The sequence below is a fragment of the Anolis sagrei genome, chromosome 7, assembly GCF_037176765.1.
Source record: "Anolis sagrei isolate rAnoSag1 chromosome 7, rAnoSag1.mat, whole genome shotgun sequence".
NCBI classification, from domain to species: Eukaryota; Metazoa; Chordata; class Lepidosauria; order Squamata; family Dactyloidae; genus Anolis; species Anolis sagrei.
Window position 1 is genome coordinate 43,323,063 of NC_090027.1, and position 20,017 is coordinate 43,343,079.

Here is a 20,017-nt window from a genome sequence, read left to right on the forward strand (position 1 = left end):
CTAACACAGTGTTTCTCAACCTCCCAAATGCCAGGACCCCTTAATCCAGTTCCTCATGTTGTGGTGACCCCCAACCATAACATTATTTGCGTTGCTACTTCATAACTGTAATTTTGCTATTGTTATGTATCGTAATGTAAATATCTGATATGCAGGATGTATTTTCATTCACTGGCACAAATATCCGATACTCCCAAATTTGAATACTAGTGGTTTGGGGGGGGGGGGTGTCGATTTTGTCATTTGGAAGTTGTAGTTGCTGGGATTTGTAGTTCACTTACAATCAAAGAGCATTCTGAACTCCACCAGGGATGCAACTGAACCAAACTTGGCACACAGGACTCCCATGACCAGCAGAAAATACTGGAAGGGTTTGGTGGGCATTGACTTTGAGTTTTGGAGTTGTAGTTCACCTACATCCAGAGAGCACTGTCGACTCAAACAATGATGGATCTGGAGCAAACTTGCCATGAATACTCAACATGCCCTATGTGAATGAACACTGAACTCCACCAATGATGGAATTGGACCAAACTTGGCACACAGGACTCCCATGGCCAACAGAAAATACTGGAAGGGTTTGGTGGGCATTGACTTTGAGTTTTGGAGTTGTCGTTCACCGACATCCAGAGATGATACATAATGGGTTACAAAGCCTTTTTATTGCGACTTTGGAGCTAGACTCAAACAATGATAGATCTGGACCAAACTTAGTACAAATACTCAATATGCCCAAATGTGAACACTGGAGGAGTTTGGGGACATTAGATCGTGACATTTGGGGGTTGTGGTTGCTGGGATTTATAGTTCACCTACAATCAAAGAGCATTCTGAACCCCACCAATGATAGAATTGGGCCAAACTTCCCACACAAGACTCCCATAACCGGTAGAAAATACTGTGAACACTGGTGGAGTTTGGGGATAATAGATTGTGACATTTGGGGGTTGTAGTTGCTGGGATTTATAGTTCACCTACAATCAAAGAGCATTCTGAACCCCACCAATGATAGAATTGGGCCAAACTTCCCACACAAGACTCCCATAACCGGTAGAAAATACTGTGAACACTGGTGGAGTTTGGGGATAATAGATTGTGACATTTGGGGGTTGTAGTTGCTGGGATTTATAGTTCACCTACAATCAAAGAGCATTCTGAACCCCACCAATGATAGAATTGGGCCAAACTTCCCACACAAGACTCCATAACCGGTAGAAAATACTGTGAACACTGGTGGAGTTTGGGGATAATAGATTGTGACATTTGGGGGTTGTAGTTGCTGGGATTTATAGTTCACCTACAATCAAAGAGCATTCTGAACCCCACTGTAGAGATGTGTTCATTATAAAGTGTTATTTATAATGTGTTTAAACTGTATTTATAATGTTTATTATAGAGTGTTTAATGTACTGTGTTTAAACTGCATTTATGTATTACATTTATTGCCATGGCCTAGCTGTGAGGGATAGGTTGCCATGGTGACAAGACAAAGCCTCAGAGAAGGTGGGCGGAGCTTAAGGAAAAAAAGGTTAGAGTGTGGCAGTTAAGCTCCAGTCCGGTGGAGGAGACCCGGAGAAGAGCAGAGCCAGTTAAGGGCTCTGGAAAATAGCAGAGTCAAGAAAGGACTCTGGGGAAAGTAGTTTAGTCCGGTGGAAGAGACCCGGGGAAGAGGAGAGCCAGTTAGGGCTCTGTTGTGAAGCTGTGAGAATTCAGCAGTTCTTAGAATTTGTGAATATTTCTTCAGCAAGAGAGCTGAAGGTGTTACCTTGTTAGATTACTTAGGTTAAAGAATCTAACAGAGGGGGTTTTAAGGATCGCCAGTAAGGAAAGACTGGTGATCAGTGGTTTGTTCCGAGTATAGGGCAAACAGTGTGGACATTCACAATAGGGAACTCTGAAATAGTATAAGCACTTCACTAAAGAAGGAGTTTGTAGATTTGTAACATTCAGAAGCCTGAAAGTATCTCAAACCAGCCATTTTGTAACATCAAGCCTTGTGCCAAGTTCAAACTCTCAAAACTGCAACAATTACGTTCTGTTAACAATAAAACTTGTTCTCTTTGTATTTCAAACCTGCCTCCTCCATTGCTGTTATGCTTGGTGCATTCCACACTACCAAAATCACCTCACAACCCAACTAAAGATAAACAGAGACATAAACCAGCGTCTCTAAACATATTGGTGGCAGCTTAATTGATATTTAAAAGAAGGTTCCTCACAGAATATTGGTGACATTAAAGAAGATTAATACTTCCTCACATAATTTTTGGTGGCATCTAGTGGGATTAGCGCTGCTTCTTTACATTTTTGGTTGACAAGCGGTGGGATTAACGCTTCTTTACACCCACCAATGATAGAATTGGGCCAAACTTCCCACACAAGACTCCCATAACCGGTAGAAAATACTGTGAACACTGGTGGAGTTTGGGGATAATAGATTGTGACATTTGGGGGTTGTAGTTGCTGGGATTTATTGTTAAGCTACAATCAAAGAGCACTCTGAACCTAGCCAATAATGGATCTGCACCAACCTTGGCCCACTACCTACATGGCCAACATTGAATACTAGTGGGGTTGTGGGGGAGGGGTCTGTTTTTGAATTCTGGGAGTTGTAGTTGACCAACAACAAAAGGGAATAGAAGGACACGCGGAGAGATCTTCAATGTTCTCTGCCAAAAGTGTTCCTAAGACCATAAGAACTATGTGTTTTCTGATGGTCTTTGGTGACCCCTCTGAAACTCCCCTCGTGACCCATCCAGGGGTCCCGACCCCCAGGTTGAGAAACACTGGTCTAACAGGATGGCCCAGGAAGGAAGAGTTCTCCGCCGGCCACTGACCGTGGCTTCCCTGCCTTGGCCTTTGCCAAAGCCTTCCTCTGTGCCCTCCCAGGACTTGGCCCTCCTGGCTCTTTGAAGGGCACCCACTCATGGCCAGGACTTGTATGTCTTTGGAGGATGCCCACCTCTCTGCCAGGAATAAACCAAGGCCATCCTTTCCCTGTCTGTCCCTGTGCCAAGATCTGGGTTCCGTCTGGGGCTTGGTTTTTAAGTCGTTATGTGTGTTATTGTTTATATGTGATTTATACTAATTGTATTGTTTTTGTTTATTGCTTTCTTGTTTTATTGATGTGTTGTTGGGTTTGGCCCCATGTAATCCACTCAAAATCTCTTGGGGAGATGGTAAGGTAAAGGTAAAGGTTGTCCCCTGACATTACGTCCAGTCATGTCTGACTCTGGGGTGTGGTGCTCATCTCCATTTCTAAGCCGAAGAGCCAGCGTTGTCCATAGACACCTTCAAGGTCATGTGGCCGGCATGACTGCATGGAGCGCCGTTACCTTCCCACCGGAGCGGTACCTATTGATCTACTCACATTTGCATGTTTTCGAACTGCTAGGTTGGCAGAAGCTAGGGCTGACAGCGGAAGCTCACGCCGCTCCCCGGAATTGAACCTGCGACCTTTCGATCAACAAGCTCAGCAGCTCAGTGCTTTAAACCACTGCGCCACTGGGGGCTCCAGATGGTGGCGGGGTATAAATAAAGTATTATTATTATTAGGTTCTTGTGGGTTTTTTCGGGCTATAGGGCCATGTTCTAGAGGCATTTCTCCTGACGTTTCGCCTGCATCTATGGCAAGCATCCTCAGAGGTAGTGAGGTCTGTTGGAATTAGGACAATGGGTTTATATCTCTGTGGAATGGCTGGGGTGGGGCAAAGAGCTCTTCCCTGCTGCAGTTAGGTGTGAATGTTTCAACTGACCACCTTCATTAGCATTTGAAGGCCTGGCTGAGCCTGGGGGAAACTTTTTGTTGAGAGGTGTTAAGAGTGCCTGGTTGTTTCCTCTCTGCTGTTTTGCTGTTGTAATTTTGGAGTTTTTTAATACTGGTAGCCAGATTTTGTTCATTTTCATGGTCTCTTCCTTTCTGTTGAAATTGTCCACATGCTTCTTGTGGATTTCAATGGCTTCTCTGTGTAGTCTGACATGGTGGTTGTTGGTGTGGTCCAGCATTTCTGTGTTCTCAGATAATATGTTGTCTCCAGGCTGGTTCCTCAGGTTCTCTGCTATGGCTGACTTCTCTGGTTGAAGGAGTCTGCAGTGCCGTTCATGTTCCTTGATTCATGTTTGGGCGCTGCGTTGGTGGTCCCTGCGTTTGGTGGACCACTCTCACAACCACCATGTCAGACTACACAGAGAAGCCATTGAAATCCACAAGCAGGTGGACAATTTCAACAGAAATTAGCATTTAATGGCCCAGTTTTCAAGGAGTGACTACTTACTGCCTGGGGAATCCTTTGTTGAGAGGTGATTAGCTGTCCTTGATTGTTTCTTGTCTGGAGTTCCCCCGTTTTAAAATTTTGCTCTTTATTTACTGTTATGATTTTAGAGTTATCGTCTATGTTTTATTTGTTAATTGCTTGTATTGTGATGATTATTGTTTGTATTGCTGTGTTTGGGCTCGGCCTCATGTAAGCCTCACTGAGTCCCTTGGGGAGATGGTTGTTGTTGTTCATTCGTTCAGTCGTCTCCGACTCTTCGTGACCTCATGGACCAGCCCACGCCAGAGCTCCCTGTTGGCCGTCACCACCCCCAGGGGAGATGGTAGCGGGGTACAAATAAAGTATTATTATTATTATTATTATTATTATTATTATTATTATTATGAGTTTTTTTTAATACTGGAGGCCAGATCTTGTTCATTTTCATGTTTCACGGAATGGCAACTTTTGGTTGGGGTTGCCTCCCCTCCACTCAAAGTGAAACCCCTCCAAAGGCAGCTTCCTAAGCACATCAATCTCCGCAATGTTGTTGCTCTGAACTGTCCTCTAGTTACCTTCAGCTTGGGTTGCCCCCACGAAGGAGAGAGAGGCCTCCCGGTCACCCTGCCTGTCCTCTGCAGCCCGGCTCAGGTTTTGCAGACTCAGGGCATCCGTGGCTTCCCCTGATTGACTCGCTCCACCTGCAATGCAGTCTCCTTCCTTTCCTCACGCCTTCGACCTTGCCAGGCATCTCTCCTCAGGATATGGTCAAAGCGGGACAGCCTCCGAAGCCGTGGTTCTCAACCTTCCTAATGCCGTGACCCCTTCATACAGCCCCTCATGTGGTGGTGACCCCCAACCATAACAGTGTTTTCGTTGCTACTTCATAACAATCATTTTACTACTGTTATAAATCATATGGTAAATATCAGATATGCAAGATGTATTTTCATTCACTGGACCAAACTGGGCACAAATACCCAATGCACCCACATGTACATGCTAGTGGGGTTGGGGGAGGATTGAGTTTGTAATTTGGGAGTTGTAGTTTTTGGGATTTATAGTAAAAGGTAAAGGTAGTCCCCCTGACATTGAGTCCAGTCATGTCTGACTCTGGGGTGTCGTGCTCATCTCCATTTCTAAGCCGAAGAGCCAGCGTTGTCCATAGACACCTCCAAGATCATGTGGCCGGCATGACTGCATGGAGCGCCGTTACCTTCCCGCCGGAGCGGTACCTATTGATCTACTCACATTTGCATGTTTTCGAACTGCTAGGTTGGCAGAAGCTAGGGCTGACAGCGGAAGCTCACGCCGCTCCCCGGAATCGAACCTGCAACCTTTCAATCAACAAGCTCAGCAGCTCAGTGCTTTAACCCACTGCGCCACCGGGGGCTCCTCCTGGGATTTATAGTTCACCTATAATCAAAGAGCATTCCAAACTCCACCAGCGATGGATTTGAACCTAATTTGCCACCCAGAACTCCATGACCAATGGAAAACACCGGAAGGGTTTGGTGGGCATTGACCTTGAGTTTGGGAGTTGTAGTTCACCTATATCCAGAGACTTATGCCATGGTGGATCTGGACCAAACTTGGCACGAATACTCAATATGCACAAATGTGAACAGTGGGTGGAGCCTGGGGAAAATAGACCTTGACTTTTGGGAGTTGTAGTTGCTGGGATTTATAGTTCACCTACAATCAAAGAATATTCTGAACTCCATCAATGATTCAATTGGTTCAAACTTCCCACATGGAATCCCCATGACCAAACTGGACCAGACTGGGCACAAATACCCAATGCACCCACATGTACATGCTAGTGGGGTTGGGGGGGGATTGAGTTTGTAATTTGGGAGTTGTAGTTTTTGGGATTTATAGTTCACCTATAATCAAAGAGCATTCCGAACTCCACCAGTGATGGAATTGAACCTAATTTGCCACCCAGAACTCCCATGACCTTCTCGGTGGTGGCCCCTTGGCTGAACACCCTTCCTGTGGACATCAGACTGGCACCCTCCCTTATGACATTCCACAAGAGACTCAAGACGTGGTTGTTCGAGAAGGCGTTTGAATAAGTGCTGCAAAAAAAAATGGCAATGACTATAGGAACGGAACACGGATAACGATATTTGGATTGTGGTTCAACGATGAGACGTCGCAAATGACTTGTTGTAATTGTATTATTGATATTGATGTTGTTTGATAATGTTTTTGATATTGCTAATTGATGTTAGTATATGTTGTAATTGCACCTTATTTTACATGTTGTACACCGCCGTGAGTCGCCCAAGGTCTGAGAACGGCGGTCTATAAGCACAGTAAATAAATAAATAAATAAATAAATGACCAATGGAAAACACTGGAAGGGTTTGGTGGGCATTGACCTTGAGTTTGGGAGTTGTAGTTCACCTATATCCAGAGAGCACTGTGGACTCATGCCATGGTGGATCTGGACCAAACTTGGCACGAATACTCAATATGCACAAATGTGAACAGTGGTGGAGCCTGGGGAAAATAGACCTTGACTTTTGGGAGTTGTAGTTGCTGGGATTTATAGTTCACCTACAATCAAAGAATATTCTGAACTCCACCAATGATTCAATTGGTTCAAACTTCCCACATGGAATCCCCATGACCATCAGAAAATACTGTGTTTTCTGATGGTCTTTGGCGACCCCTCTGACACCCCTTCGTGGCCCCCTCAGGGGTCCCGACCCCCAGGTTGAGAAACACTGCTATAAAGCATCCCGAGACCCGTTTCCCTCTTGGGCCCCTCAGGACCCCCTAGGAGGTGGGCCTCGGGCCAATTGGGGCAGAGAGAGGACCGGCTGCCCAGCTGCTGAGCCCCCTCCTCAGTTCTGACAGGCCTCAAGCAGACACATATGGCACTATCAAGTCATCCCCCTCGATCAGAAAGCAAAACAGCCCGGAAAAGTCTTGGTAGTAAACATAAGTCTTTTTTATTTATTTCATCCAAGGCAAAGAAGCCAACTACAGCTCAAGAGTGCAAAAGAGAGAGAGGTCTCCCAGGTGACGCCTTGGCCAGGTGTACCCAACCTTTGCTATGGCCTGCCCCATGTGTGCACATGCAGACCCAGACCCAGGGTGGGCCCCCTCCCCATGGCTACAAACACACGCATATGCACACCCAATGTGCCCACCAAGCAACACAAGTGCCGCCAAGGGTGGGTGGGAGAGAGACCCTCCCCCAAAGCTCTTCCTGCCATAGAAAAAAGTGCAGGTGGATCGCCCTGCCAGGCCCATGCCCACCTTCCCTTTGGGTAGGGAGACCCCCACCCAAATGCCCTGGGACTCTCTAGGGCTGTAGACCAAGAGGGGACCCTGTCCAGAGAGGGGTCCCTCCCTCATTTATTGCCAAATGCTGCCCGTTGCACCCCTCTCCGGCTTGGAGCGGCCAAGAGGAAGGGGGCTTGCCGGGCATGAAGGGGAGAGGGTCTTGTCTTTGGACTGAAGAGAATTGGTTCACCTGAGGAAGCTGGATAAATACGCCTGATGCGCCGGCCGCCTGCTCTGCAAAGCCCTGGCCGGCGGTTGTGCTGTTATTGCTGTCCACACATCCATGCAGCAATGTGGGGACGGAGGGTCCGGGGGAGAGAGAGCATGCGCGGAGGGAGCAGATGGCCACAGGTCTGGCCTGGAGCTCCTCCTGGTCGAAGCTGGGAGCAGCCTGAAGCCGGACCATCCCTGATGCTGCTCACCAGAGAGCAAGAGAGCGAGGAGGGATGCTGAGGCAGGGCTTCCATGTCCACCCACATGTCCATCCCTCCGTCCACACCCTGCCGTGGCCCACCCACCCACCGACCTGGCCACCTGACCCCTTAGCAGGGGTCAAGCACTGAGCTTCCTCACTCCCTCCCTCCCTTGAGGTAGGTCAGAATGGTTCCCCCCCCCTCGTGCGGCCGGGGAAACTGAGGCACAGAGGAAGGATGGGGCTCTTCTAAAGCTGCCTCGAAAGCCAGGACAAGGCCAAAAAAGGCAGGGACTCTGCCCCTTGGAGGTTATGGGGTGTCGGGGGCTTCTCCCGCTGCACCCCAAAAGCAGCAGTGGCAGCAGCGGCAGTGGCAGGAGCATCTCAGCCAGCTTTCATGGGAAAGGGTGCAGGAAATGGAGAGCTGAGAGAGAGACCCTGACACATTGGAGGCGCTGGGACAGGGCTTGAAAAGGCTTGGCTTCTTTTAATAGAGAGATTATGTATATATATATCTATCTGTTTACATATATATTAAAAATATAATTAGCCCTCATGCTTCTAAAGAGAGAAAGAGAAGTCCCACCCCAGAACCTGTCATATGGGATCTGGGGAGGGGGGGCGGGGGGCTGCCCTGTTTTGGGGGTGGTGCTGGGGGGGGGGTGTGCTTTGCCCTTGCAGCCAAAAATGGTGGAGCCTGGGATCAGGACCTGTGGGCTTGCTTGCTTGCTTGCTTGCTTGCTTGCTTGCTTGCTTGCTTCCTTCCTTCCTTCTTTCCTTCCTTCCCTCCTTCCCTCCTTCCCTCCTTCCTTCCTTCCTTCCTTCCTTCCTTCCTTCCTTCCCTCCTTCCCTCCTTCCTTCCTCCCTTCTTTCCTTCTTTCCTTCCTTCCTCCCTCCTTCCCTCCTTCCCTCCTTCCTTCCTTCCTTCCTCCCTTCCTCCCTTCCTCCCTTCTTTCCTTCTTTCCTTCCTCCCTCCCTCCCTCCCTCCCTCCCTTCCTTCCTTCTTTCCTCCCTCCCTTCCCTCCTTCCTTCCTTCCTTCCTTCCTCCCTCCCTCCCTTCCTTCCCTCCTTCCTTCCTCCCTCCCTCCCTCCCTCCCTCCCTTCCTTCCTTTCTTCCTTTCTTCCTTCCTTCCTTCCTTCCTTCCTTCCTTCCTTCCTTCCTTCCTTCCTTCCTTTGGGGGCCCACAGGCTCCAGCCCACCCACCTCCCCTCCATCACCCCATAACCATCCTTGGTGAGGAGGAGGCCAGAGCAGGAGGAAGAGAGTCCTTTGGCTGCACAGGTGGCGCAGTGGGTTAAACCCCTGTGCCAGCAGGACTGAAGACCGACAGGTCGCAGGTTTGAATCCGGGGAGAGGTGGATGAGCTCCCTCTATCAGCTCCAGCTCCTCATGCAAAGGGGACACGAGAGAAGCCTCCCACAAGGATGATAAAAACATCAAATCATCCAGGTGTCACCTGGGCAACGTCCTTGCAGACAGCCAATTCTCTCACACCAGAAGCGACTTGCAGTTTCTCAAGTCGCTCCTGACATGATACAAAAAAAAAAACAAACAGGTGGGCAGGGAAGAGGGTGCTGCATCTTGGACTCTCCCCGCAGCACCCTGGCCCACCTGCCCACCTGTTTTGGCAGCACTGCCCTGCCACGTCTGCCCCTGGTTCCAAGCTGGCCCAAGACCCACCTGAGAACATGCCCACCCACCCACAGCCCCCTCCAGCTCTGCCACCGAATGGCCGCAAGCCCCATGCCAACAGTCTTATCTGAGAAGCAGTACCAGGTACAGTGCTCCGGTCCAGGGTCCTTTCTGGAGCCACGCCAGACAGTCCTTTGGAGGTGGTCCCCGTGCCCCTTCCCACCTCCGTCCAGAGTCTCAAGGCCCCTAATGCTTCCTGCGGTGCCGGGAGGACGTCGGTCGGAGCCACACAGGTCCGGCGGCCTCAGGCCTTGCGGGGAGTCTTCTGTTCCCCTTTGGATCCGGCCAGACCGTTCTCCGTGTTGTCGTTGGCCGAGGAGCTCACGAGGCACTCCCTGCCCGGAGAGAGAAGGAGAAGGAAGGGGTTGGCAGGGTGCCCCCTGATATGGCTACCAGGGCAAGCAGTCAGGAGAGGAAGAGGATGGAGAGGGGGGCTTCTCCCTCTCCAGTTCTCCCAGAGAGAAGGAAGACGGGCAGAGGAGCCAAGGAGCAAAAGGGTGTGTGGGGAGGTGGGGGCAGAGGTAGGAGAGGTGAAGACACACCTGCCTTTTCAGAGGCACACTCACTTCTTGTCCCGCATCTTCTTGAGGATGAAGAGGGTGAGCTTCTTAACCACCATGATGAGGATGAGGAGGCCGATGACGCCGCCCACAACGGAGACGATGATGATAGTGAGTGTCTTGTCCACTTTCTCCACTGCGGGGAAAGAGAGGGGGAGAGATGGGGAGGGGTTGAGAAAGAGGCAAAGGGGAGCCTGAAGTGGGGAGGACCTGCCTTCGTGCCCCTCCATACTCAGGGCCACAAAAGCAAGGCCTCAGAGACAGAGACGCCTTGACCAGGTGTACCCAACCTTTGCTATGGCCTGCTCCGTGTGCGCACATGCAGACCTAGACCAGAGTGGGCCCCCTCCCCACAGCTACAAACACACGCATATGCACACCCAATGTGCCCACCAAGCAACACAAGGGTGGGTGGGAGAGAGACCCTCCCCCAAAGCTCTTCCTGCCATGGGTGCCCCACTCTACAGAAAAAGTGCATGTGGTTCGCCCTGCCAGGCCCATGCCCACCTTCCCTTTGGGTAGGGAGACCCCCACCCAAATGCCCTGGGACTCTCTAGGGCTGGGACTCTCTAGGGCTCTAGGGCTATAGCACAGCGGTAGAAAGTCACCAGAAGTTTTGCATTACATTTTGGTTCCTTAGAAGTTCCTTAGAACTTCTGGTCACAGTGGTCCACACTCTTGTTACATCCCGAGCAAGGAAAGGCTTTGGTTGTTGCAGGAGGGAGAGAGTACCGCCTTGCGCAAGGAAGGCTTTCCTCCGTTCAGGGTCTACTCACGCTCCACGACCACCTTGAGGGTGATGGTGTCGTTGTGCATGGCATTCTTCTCCTTGGGGTTCTTCACGTGGCAGGTGTACTTCCCGGAGTCACTGAAGTCGGCGTCGAGGAGGATGAGGGAGATGTTGAACTCCCGGTTGTCCTTGCTGAGGGCGATGTCCGGGGGCATCATGTACTTGTACCCCTCCCTGTACTCTGGGTAGGGCTCCGGCTTGGAGTCCTTGTTCTTCACCACTCCTTTGAGGATCAGCTGCCAAGAGGACACCAAGAGGTCAGGGGTCAGCCCAGTGGGCCACAAAAACCAAGGGTGGGCATAGCAGACGGACAACTATGTGTCCTGAGTTGCTCTTCAAAAATAGCCTTAATACAATGTTGAAAGTAAAAGAAACATGCTTTGCTTCAGCAAACACAAAGGATAAGCAAATGCAGTTGAAAAATGCAAAAGAAAGCAAGGAAGTTCTTATGCAGACACAAATCAAAGTCTCTTACAAAGTCCCAAAAGAAACAGCAGTCTTCCATCAGACAACGGGGAATGATCACTAAGTCCAGGCCCATAGCCTGATTCGGGAAAGGGGAGGCTGAGTTTAATTCGGGGGAGGGATTTGATTACTGGGGGAAGGGGTCAGGATCTACCCTAGCAAACCTATTGTATCATTACCCCAATACCCTCATGCATATGGGATATATTGAGCATGGTGATCAGATCATGATATGAATAAACATAAGAGTTTAAATAATGTACCAGTAAGGCCTTCTCGTGGACACCCTGAGAATTTGGGGGGGGGGGGGCTCAAGTCCCTCAAGACACAAAGCAGGTTCAATTGGAGTGAAAATATCAGCATCAGAGTCGTTCTTACCAACGAAACTGGCTGCTCCTGCATCTGATTATAGCTCTGAATTCCCCAAGCCAGAGGTGCTAAGGTGTCTCCCAATTAGCTCAGCATTTCTAGCAGCTATTCTAGCTGAATACCGTCTGTGCTCTGTCTCCTTTCATCTCTCTAGAAATGTAGGCACTTGCAAACCCTCATCGTCTGATTCCTCTTCTCCCTCCAATTCCTGAGCACTTCCCTGCTCCCCTTCCTCTTCCGAAAATGAGGAATCCCTAACACTATGGACCCCTCCCTCCCTCTAGCAATGGTTCAGGGAGTGGTTCAAGTACGTGATACCCCAGGAAAATAATAAGGCTCTATGCAAGATAATGTGAGAGGTAGGCAAATGAGGTTAGATCCTGTACAGAACTCACCACCCCACCACCTATCCCCACCCCACCCACACACACACATCCCCACCCCCACCCCACCCATTATCCTCTGCATCTGTTTCCGATTCTCCCTTCTATTTCCTGTTTCTTAGACTGATTCTCTCAGGGACACACCTCCTTTCCTAAAGTTTCCCACCATATAGTTCTGATCTCCAGGCTAGGGAAAGATCAATAGATAGGTCATAGGGCCATAACTTTCCTATATACAAATGCAGTTCTTTTCAATAACGCTTTTTGTAACTTTTGTGGTGTGACTTTGATCCTTAAGATGAATAAAGCTCGTTAGCTCTGCTGCTGCTACTGCTGGAAAAGCTCAACGGCTGCTCTGTAAACATCGATGGCTGCTGCTTTGATTCGGCTGCCTTTTCCTTTTCAAACCCCAAGGTAGGGTTATGGGCCCAGACGTTCCCGCTGCCTTTCGCTTCCACACAAAGAGTGCTTTTCCTTGGAACGCAGCCAATCTGCATATCCGTGCCTCTGCATAATCGAGCAGCTACAATGAAATAGCTTTCCCTTCTAAGTCCAGGGCTCCGGTGCCAGAAATGCAAGCAATTCTGATGTCCACAACATTAGCAAACGGCCAGAGAACTGACTCTGTAAAGACCGCGGTGCAACTCCATAGCAAGGAGGCATCTGTCACAATTAAGGATTCAGCATTTTTGTGTATTGCAGTTCCAGAGGAGCCTCTTTCTGGCACTAAAACCCACAAGAGATGGGGGCCAAAGTCAGAGGACGTCACCTGCAGCGTTCACTGTGGCTGCGGTCACTCTGCCTGGCTTGCCAGCCAGGCAGAGTGACCGCAGCCACAGTGAACGCTGCAGGTGATGTCCTTTGACTTTGGCCAAAGCCCCCCACCCCCCCCCCCCCCCCACCCCACCACCACCACCACCACCAAACCCAACAGGAGACAGACCTCGGTGTGGTTGCGGAACCAGGAGAAGTTAGCCCTCTCGATGCCGATGCAGGAGGTGAAGGTGCAGGGCAGGAGCACATCAGTGCCGTTGCGGGTGTAGATGACGGGCACCTTGCCCACCGAGACCTCCAGGCCCAATGCCAGTGAACAAAGCTGGAGGCCTGCAATGGAGAGAGGAGCCGAGGCCAAAGTCGGAGAGAGCAAAGGGAAGACAAACATCCAGAGACTGCATTCTCCGGGAGGGGAAATTTATTTATTTACTAGCGGTCCCCTGCCATGCGTTGCTGTGGCCCATATGGGGGTTCTGTGTGGGAGGTTTGGCCCAATTCTATCATTAGTGGGGTTCAAAATGCTCTGTGATTGTACGTGAACTATAAATCCCAGCAACTACAACTCCCAACTGTCAAGATTCTACATTCCCCAAACTCCACATTCACATTTCATAGAATCATAGAATCAAAGAGTTGGAAGAGACCTCATGGGCCATCCAGTCCAACCCCATTCTGCCAAGAAGCAGGAATATTGCATTCAAAGCACCCCTGACAAATGGCCATCCAGCCTCTGCTTAAAAGCTTCCAAAGAAGGAGCCTCCACCACAGAGAGTTCCACTGCTGAACGGCTCTCACAGTCAGGAAGTTCTTCCTAATGTTCAGATGGAATCTCCTCTCTTGTAGTTTGAAGCCATTGTTCCGCGTCCTAGTCTCCAAGGAAGCAGAAAACAAGCTTACTCCCTCCTCCCTGTGGCTTCCTCTCACATATTTATACATTTGGGCATATTGAGTATCTGTGCCAAGTTTGGTCCAGATCCATCATTGTTTGAGTCCACAGTGATCTCTTGATGTAGGTGAACTACAACTCCCAAAACTCAAGGTCAATGCCCAGCAAACCCTTCCAGTATTTTCTGTTGGTCATGGGAGAACCGTGTGCCAAGTTTGGTTCAATTCCATCATTGGTGGAGTTCAGAATGCTCTGTGATTGTAGGTGAACTATAAATCCCAGGAACTACAACTCCCAAAGGATAAAATCACTTTTTTTGAGTGAAGGACATACATTGGGTTGTTAGGTGTCTTGTGTCCAAATTTGGTGTCAATTCGTCAAGTGGTTTTTGAGTTCTGTGAATACCACAAACGAACATTACAATTTTGTTTATATAGATTTATTTATGGCATTTCTATGCCATCCTTCTCACCCCAAAGGGGACTTAGAGTGGTTTACAAGGTATATATACATACAATATATTATGTTATTAGCATGGTACAATATCAGTATTAAATATTACTATATTGCACTATGCCATTATATTGTAATATTTATAGTAATACGACATGTAATATAAATATATAATTATAATATCATTGTTAGTATTATTAGTAGTAGTATATTGCATTACGTTATAATATTATAAATATTATATGTATATACAATATATTACATTATATTATATCATATTATATTATTAGCATAGCACAGGAGACAAGGTGGGACTGTCCCCTGGCCCCCTCTCTCTTCATTCTGGCCCAGAGCAGCAGTTGGTGCTGAGGGGAGGGGTCCCCATCTGGTAATATATGCAGGAGACAAGGTGGGACTGTCCCCTGGCCCCCTCTCTCTTCACTCTGGCCCAGAGTGGCAATTGGTGCTGGGGGGAGGGGTCCCTAACTGATGACATATGCAGGAGACAAGGTGGGACTGTCCCCTGGCCCCCTCTCTCTTCACTCTGGCCCAGAGAAGCAGTTGGTGCCGGGGGGAGGAGTCTCCAGCTGGTGATATATGCAGGAGATAAGATAGAACTGTCCCCTGGGCCCCTCTCTCTTCACTGTGGCCCTGAGCAACAGTTGGTGCTGAGGGGAGGGGTCCCTAACTGATGACATATGCAGGAGACATATGGCCCGCTCTCGCTTCACTCTGGCCCAGAGCGGCAGTTGGTGCTGAGGGGAGGGGTCCCCAGCTGGTAATATATGCAGGAGATAAGATAGAACTGTCCCCTGGGCCCCTCTCTCTTCACTGTGGCCCTGAGCAACAGTTGGTGCTGAGGGGAGGGGTCCCTAACTGATGACATATGCAGGAGACATATGGCCCGCTCTCGCTTCACTCTGGCCCAGAGCGGCAGTTGGTGCTGAGGGGAGGGGTCCCCAGCTGGTAATATATGCAGGAGATAAGATAGAACTGTCCCCTGGGCCCCTCTCTCTTCACTGTGGCCCTGAGCAACAGTTGGTGCTGAGGGGAGGGGTCCCTAACTGATGACATATGCAGGAGACAAGGTGGGACTGTCCCCTGGCCCCCTCTCTCTTCATTCTGGCCCAGAGAAGCAGTTGGTGCCGGGGGGAGGAGTCCCCAGCTGGTAATATATGCAGGAGATAAGATAGAACTGTCCCCTGGCCCCCTCTCTCTTCACTCTGGCCCAAAGCAGCAATTGGTGCTGGGGGGAGGGGTCCCCAACTGATGACATATGCAGGAGACAAGGTGGGACTGTCCCCTGGCCCCCCTCTCTCTTCACTCTGGCCCAGAGCAGCAGTTGGTGCTGAGGGGAGGGGTCCCCAGCTGGTAATATATGCAGGAGATAAGATAGAACTGTCCCCTGGCCCCCTCTCTCTTCACTCTAGCCCAGAGTGGCAATTGGTGCTGGGGGGAGAGGTCCCCAACTGAGGACATATGCAGGAGACAAGGTGGAACTGTCCCCTGGCCCCCTCTCTCTTCACTCTGGCCCAAAACGGCAATTGGTGCTGGGGGGAGGGGTCCCCAACTGATGACCTATAGAGGAGACAAGATGGAACTGTCCCCTGGCCCCCTCTCTCTTCACTGTGGCCCAAAGCGGCAATTGGTGCTGGGGGGAGGGGTCCCCAGCTGATGACCTATACAGGAGACAAGATAGAATGGTACCCTGCCCCCCTCTCTTTTCACTCTGGCTCAGAGCAGAAGTTGGTGCTGAGGGGAGAGGTCCCCAACTGAGGACATATACAGGAGACAAGGTGGAACTGTTCCCTGACCCCCTCTCTCTTCACTCTGGCCCAGAGTGGCAATTGGTGCTGGGGGGAGGCGTCCCCAATGGATGACATATGCAGGAGACAAGATGGAACTGTCCCCTGGCCCCTCTCTCTTCACTCTGATCCAGAGCAGCAGTTGGTGCTGAGGAGAGGGGTCCCCAGCTGGTGACATAAGCAAGAGACTGTCCCCTGGCCCCCTCTCTCTTCACTCTGGCCCAAAACGGCAATTGGTGCTGGGGGGAGGGGTCCCCAACTGATGACCTATAGAGGAGACAAGATGGAACTGTCCCCTGGCCCCCTCTCTCTTCATTCTGGCCCAGAGCAGAAGTTGGTGCTGAGGGGAGAGGTCCCCAACTGATTACATATGCAGGAGACAAGGTGGAACTGTCCCCTGACCCCCTCTCTCTTCCCTCTGGCCCAGAGCAGCAGTTGGTGCTGGGGGAGGGGTCCTCAACTGATCACATATGCAGGAGACCAGGTGGAACTGTCCCCTGGCCCCTCTCTTTTCACTGTCATCCAGAGCAGCTGTTGGTGCTAGGGGGAGGGGTTCCCAGCTAATGACCTATACAGGAGACAAGATAGAATGGTCCCCTGGCCCCCTCTCTCTTCACTCTGCCCAGAGCAGAAGTTGGTACTGAGGGGAGGGGTCCCCAGCTGGTGACATATGCAGGAGACAAGGTGGGACTGTCCCCTGGCCCCCTCTCTCTTCACTCTGGCCCAGAGCAGCAGTTGGTGCTGGGGGAGGGGTCCTCAACTGATCACATATGCAGGAGACCAGGTGGAACTGTCCCCTGGCCCCTCTCTTTTCACTGTCATCCAGAGCAGCTGTTGGTGCTAGGGGGAGGGGTCCCCAGCTGATGATATATGCAGGAGTCAAGATGGAACTGTCCCCTGACCCCCTCTCTCTTCTCTCTGGCCCAGAGCAGCAGTTGGTGCTGTGGGGAGGGGTCCCCAACTGATGACATATGGAAATGGCCCTGGTCCAAACCTGCCTCTGGTCGTGATCAAGAGAGAGCTTCCCGGGGATGCACTTTCGGCCACTTCCCGGCCTTAATAACCAAAGATGTCGTAATGGTGTATTGTCGAAGGCTTTTAACACAAAGTTGGAATCCCTGGGGTGCTGTTGTATGGTTTTCTAGGCTGCACAGTCCATGTGTCCTTGCAGCACTTTCTCCTGACGTTTCGCCTGCCTTTGAAGATCTGCAACTTCATTCCAGATGGGAAAATTCCACATAACATCCAGTGCTGGAGTGAAGTTGCAGGATTACCATAGAAGGGTTGGCCTGGGTCCAGGGAGAGAGAGCACTGCCAAATCTGCAAGTGTGGGGTGGCTGGGCCTGTTGAGCCCTATCTGGTGAGGTCCTGCCTGGAGGTGAGGGTCAGAAGAGTTGCCACCAGAGGTGGCCCTAGGTAATTTTCAACGGTAAGCAAACAGTATTTTGGCGCCTTCCCCCCCCCCCCCTCCCACCAACCAATCATTGATATATATTTTCTGTTCGTCGTGGGAGTTCTGGGTGCCATATTTGTTTCAATTCCATCATTGGTGGAGTTCAGAATGCTCTTTGATTGTAGGTGAACTATACATCCCAGTAACTACACTTGCCGCACTTGCTCCCTTGTCTGGCCCGCTTTGGGTCCGGAGGCATGCACCAAAAGTCACCTCTTCTCCTGACTTTCTCCTCAGCCATTGGGACCAAGAGAGAGAGAGAGAGAGACAGAGGTGGAGATGCCCACCCTTCCTGAAGGTAGGCACAAAAACAAAGGAGGGAGTGGAGGTGGGAGATACCCCCAGCCGGAGCGGCTCTCTCTCTCTCTCTCTCTTTTTGGGAAGAAGATCGCCCGGCATCGAGGCAAGAAAGCCGAGGCTCCCCCTGGACTGCTAAGGCTGTTGTGAGCTGAGGGGGCACTCGTCCTCAAGTGGCAGTCGAGGGGCATTTACAGAGGTGCCTCTGCGCCCCTGGCAAAAAAAGTGTTCTGCGACCGCTTACTTCGCGTAATGGACGAGCCGCCCCTGGTTGCCACACACATCTATATTGATTGACAGATAGAGGGGGCATGTCTGATCCCACCCCGAAGGTGCCCCCTGATGTTTGGGGCTGAGGAAACCCTGGCAGCACAAAGCTCTTCTGCCAGGGGAGGGGGCTAGGGAAGGGTTGGCCTGGGCACTGCCAAATCTGCAAGTGTGGGGTGGCAGGGCAGGTTGAGCCCTTTCTGATGAGGTCCTGCCTGGAGGTGAGGGTCAGAAGAGTTCTATATTGATTGACAGATAGAGGGGGCACGTCTGATCCCACCCTGAAGGTGTCCCCTGATGTTTGGGGCTGAGGAAACCCTGGCAGCACAAAGCTCTTCTGCTAAGAGAGGGGGCTAGGGAAGGGTTGGCCTGGGTCCAGGGAGAGAGCACTGCCAAATCTGCAAGTGTGGGATGGCAGGGCAGGTTGAGCCTTATCTGCTGAGGTCCTGCCTGGAGATGAGGGTCAGAAGAGTTCTATATTGATTGACAGATAGAGGAGGCATGTCTGATCCCACCCCAAAGGTGCCCCCTGATGTTTGGGGCTGAGGAAACCCTGGCAGCACAAAACTCTTCTGCTAGGAGAGGGGGCTAGGGAAAGGTTGGCTTGGGTCCAGGGGGAGAGCATTGCCAAATCTGCAAGTGTGGGGTGGCAGGGCTTGTTGAGCCCTTTCTGATGAGGTCCTGCCTGGAGGTGAGGGTCAGAAGAGTTCTATATTGATTGACAGATAGAGTGGGCATGTCTGATCCCACCCCAAAGGTGCCCCCTGATGTTTGGGGCCGAGGAAACCCTGGCAGCACAAAGCTCTTCTGCCAGGGGAGGGGGCTAGGGAAGGGTTGGCCTGGGTCCAGGGAGAGAGCACTGCCAAATCTGCAAGTGTGGGGTGGCAGGGCAGGTTGAGCCCTTTCTGATGAGGTCCTGCTTGGAGATGAGGGTCAGAAGAGTTCTATATTGATTGACAGATAGAGGGGGCATGTCTGATCCCACCCCGAAGGTGCCCCCTGATGTTTGGGGCTGAGGAAACCCTGGCAGCACAAAGCTCTTCTGCCAGGGGAGGGGGCTAGGGAAATGCTGACTCTTGAGAAGGAAAGCTGACTCAGCATCTTCTGGATGCAGATCCCAGGGACTCTTTGGCTCCCAAAAGAGGCGTTCCTTGAGGAGGGGGCTCGCTGAAGAGGGGGCGGGGCTTCGGAGGGAAGGAGGGGGCGTGTCCCTGCCTTGACCTTCCGGGAAGAAGTGCCCCCCCTCTAGGAACCCCCCTCCCCTTATTCTCCTCTCTTGGGTCCTTTGGTGAGAACGCAGATGTCCCTTTTGGAAAGAGTTGCTCCCTCTTTTCTCTCTTTGGGGGTCCCCCCCACCCAAGACCCCCAGGGGCCAGACTCACCCATCCAGGCGGCGACCAGCCAGAGCCGGGCCATGGCCCCGCTTCCACTGCCTCTCTCTCCCTCGGAAGCCCCAGGGCGAACGGCAGCCCCGAAGAGAGGGAGAGGGGGAAAGGGAAAGGGGAGGGGCCAAGGGAGGGAGGGAGGGGCGTGGCCTGGAGAGAGGCCCCGCCCCTGCCCCCCCCCCCCCGTCCCCGCTGCCCTCCGCCGCAGTGTCTCTCCCAATGGGAATGCTGCCCCTTCCCCCAACACAGAGGGAGACCCCCCCCCCACGGGGCAGAGGGAGACCCTCGTGGGTCTGCGCTCCTGCTTCCCATCCCATGCTGTACCCCCCCCCCATCAAATGCACATAACCCCCACCAAGGGTCTTTCCTGGGGGAGGGGGTCTTTGATACCCTCCTGATCCCCCCTCCTCCCAACACAGAGGGAGACCCCCTACAAAGAGGGTCAGAGGGAGACCCTCATGGGTCTGCTCTC

General features: G+C 51.4%; 1 protein-coding gene across 1 annotated transcript; it reads right to left on the bottom strand.

Moving 5' to 3' along the window:
* Positions 1-9,090: 9,090 nt before the first annotated feature.
* On the bottom strand, positions 9,091-19,655 carry SCN4B (sodium voltage-gated channel beta subunit 4). Its single transcript, XM_060787557.2, has 5 exons — positions 19,543-19,655; positions 13,169-13,329; positions 10,995-11,244; positions 10,225-10,354; positions 9,091-9,993 (listed from the first exon to the last, which is right to left on the bottom strand). The coding sequence occupies exons 1-5, from the start codon at positions 19,574-19,576 to the stop codon at positions 9,903-9,905; spliced, it is 666 nt and encodes a 221-aa protein (XP_060643540.2). The 5' UTR covers positions 19,577-19,655; the 3' UTR covers positions 9,091-9,902.
* Positions 19,656-20,017: the final 362 nt, after the last annotated feature.

Excerpts from the sequence above, each read along its gene's own strand:
- SCN4B (XM_060787557.2), bottom strand. The coding sequence starts at position 19,576 with ATGGCCCGGCTCTGGCTGGTCGCCGCCTGGATGG. Across the intron at positions 11,245-13,168 it reads GGTTCCGCAACCACACCGAG|CTGATCCTCAAAGGAGTGGT; the intron begins GTCTGTCTCCTG and ends TCCTCTTGGCAG. Across the intron at positions 9,994-10,224 it reads AAGAAGATGCGGGACAAGAA|GGAGTGCCTCGTGAGCTCCT; the intron begins GTGAGTGTGCCT and ends CTCTCCGGGCAG.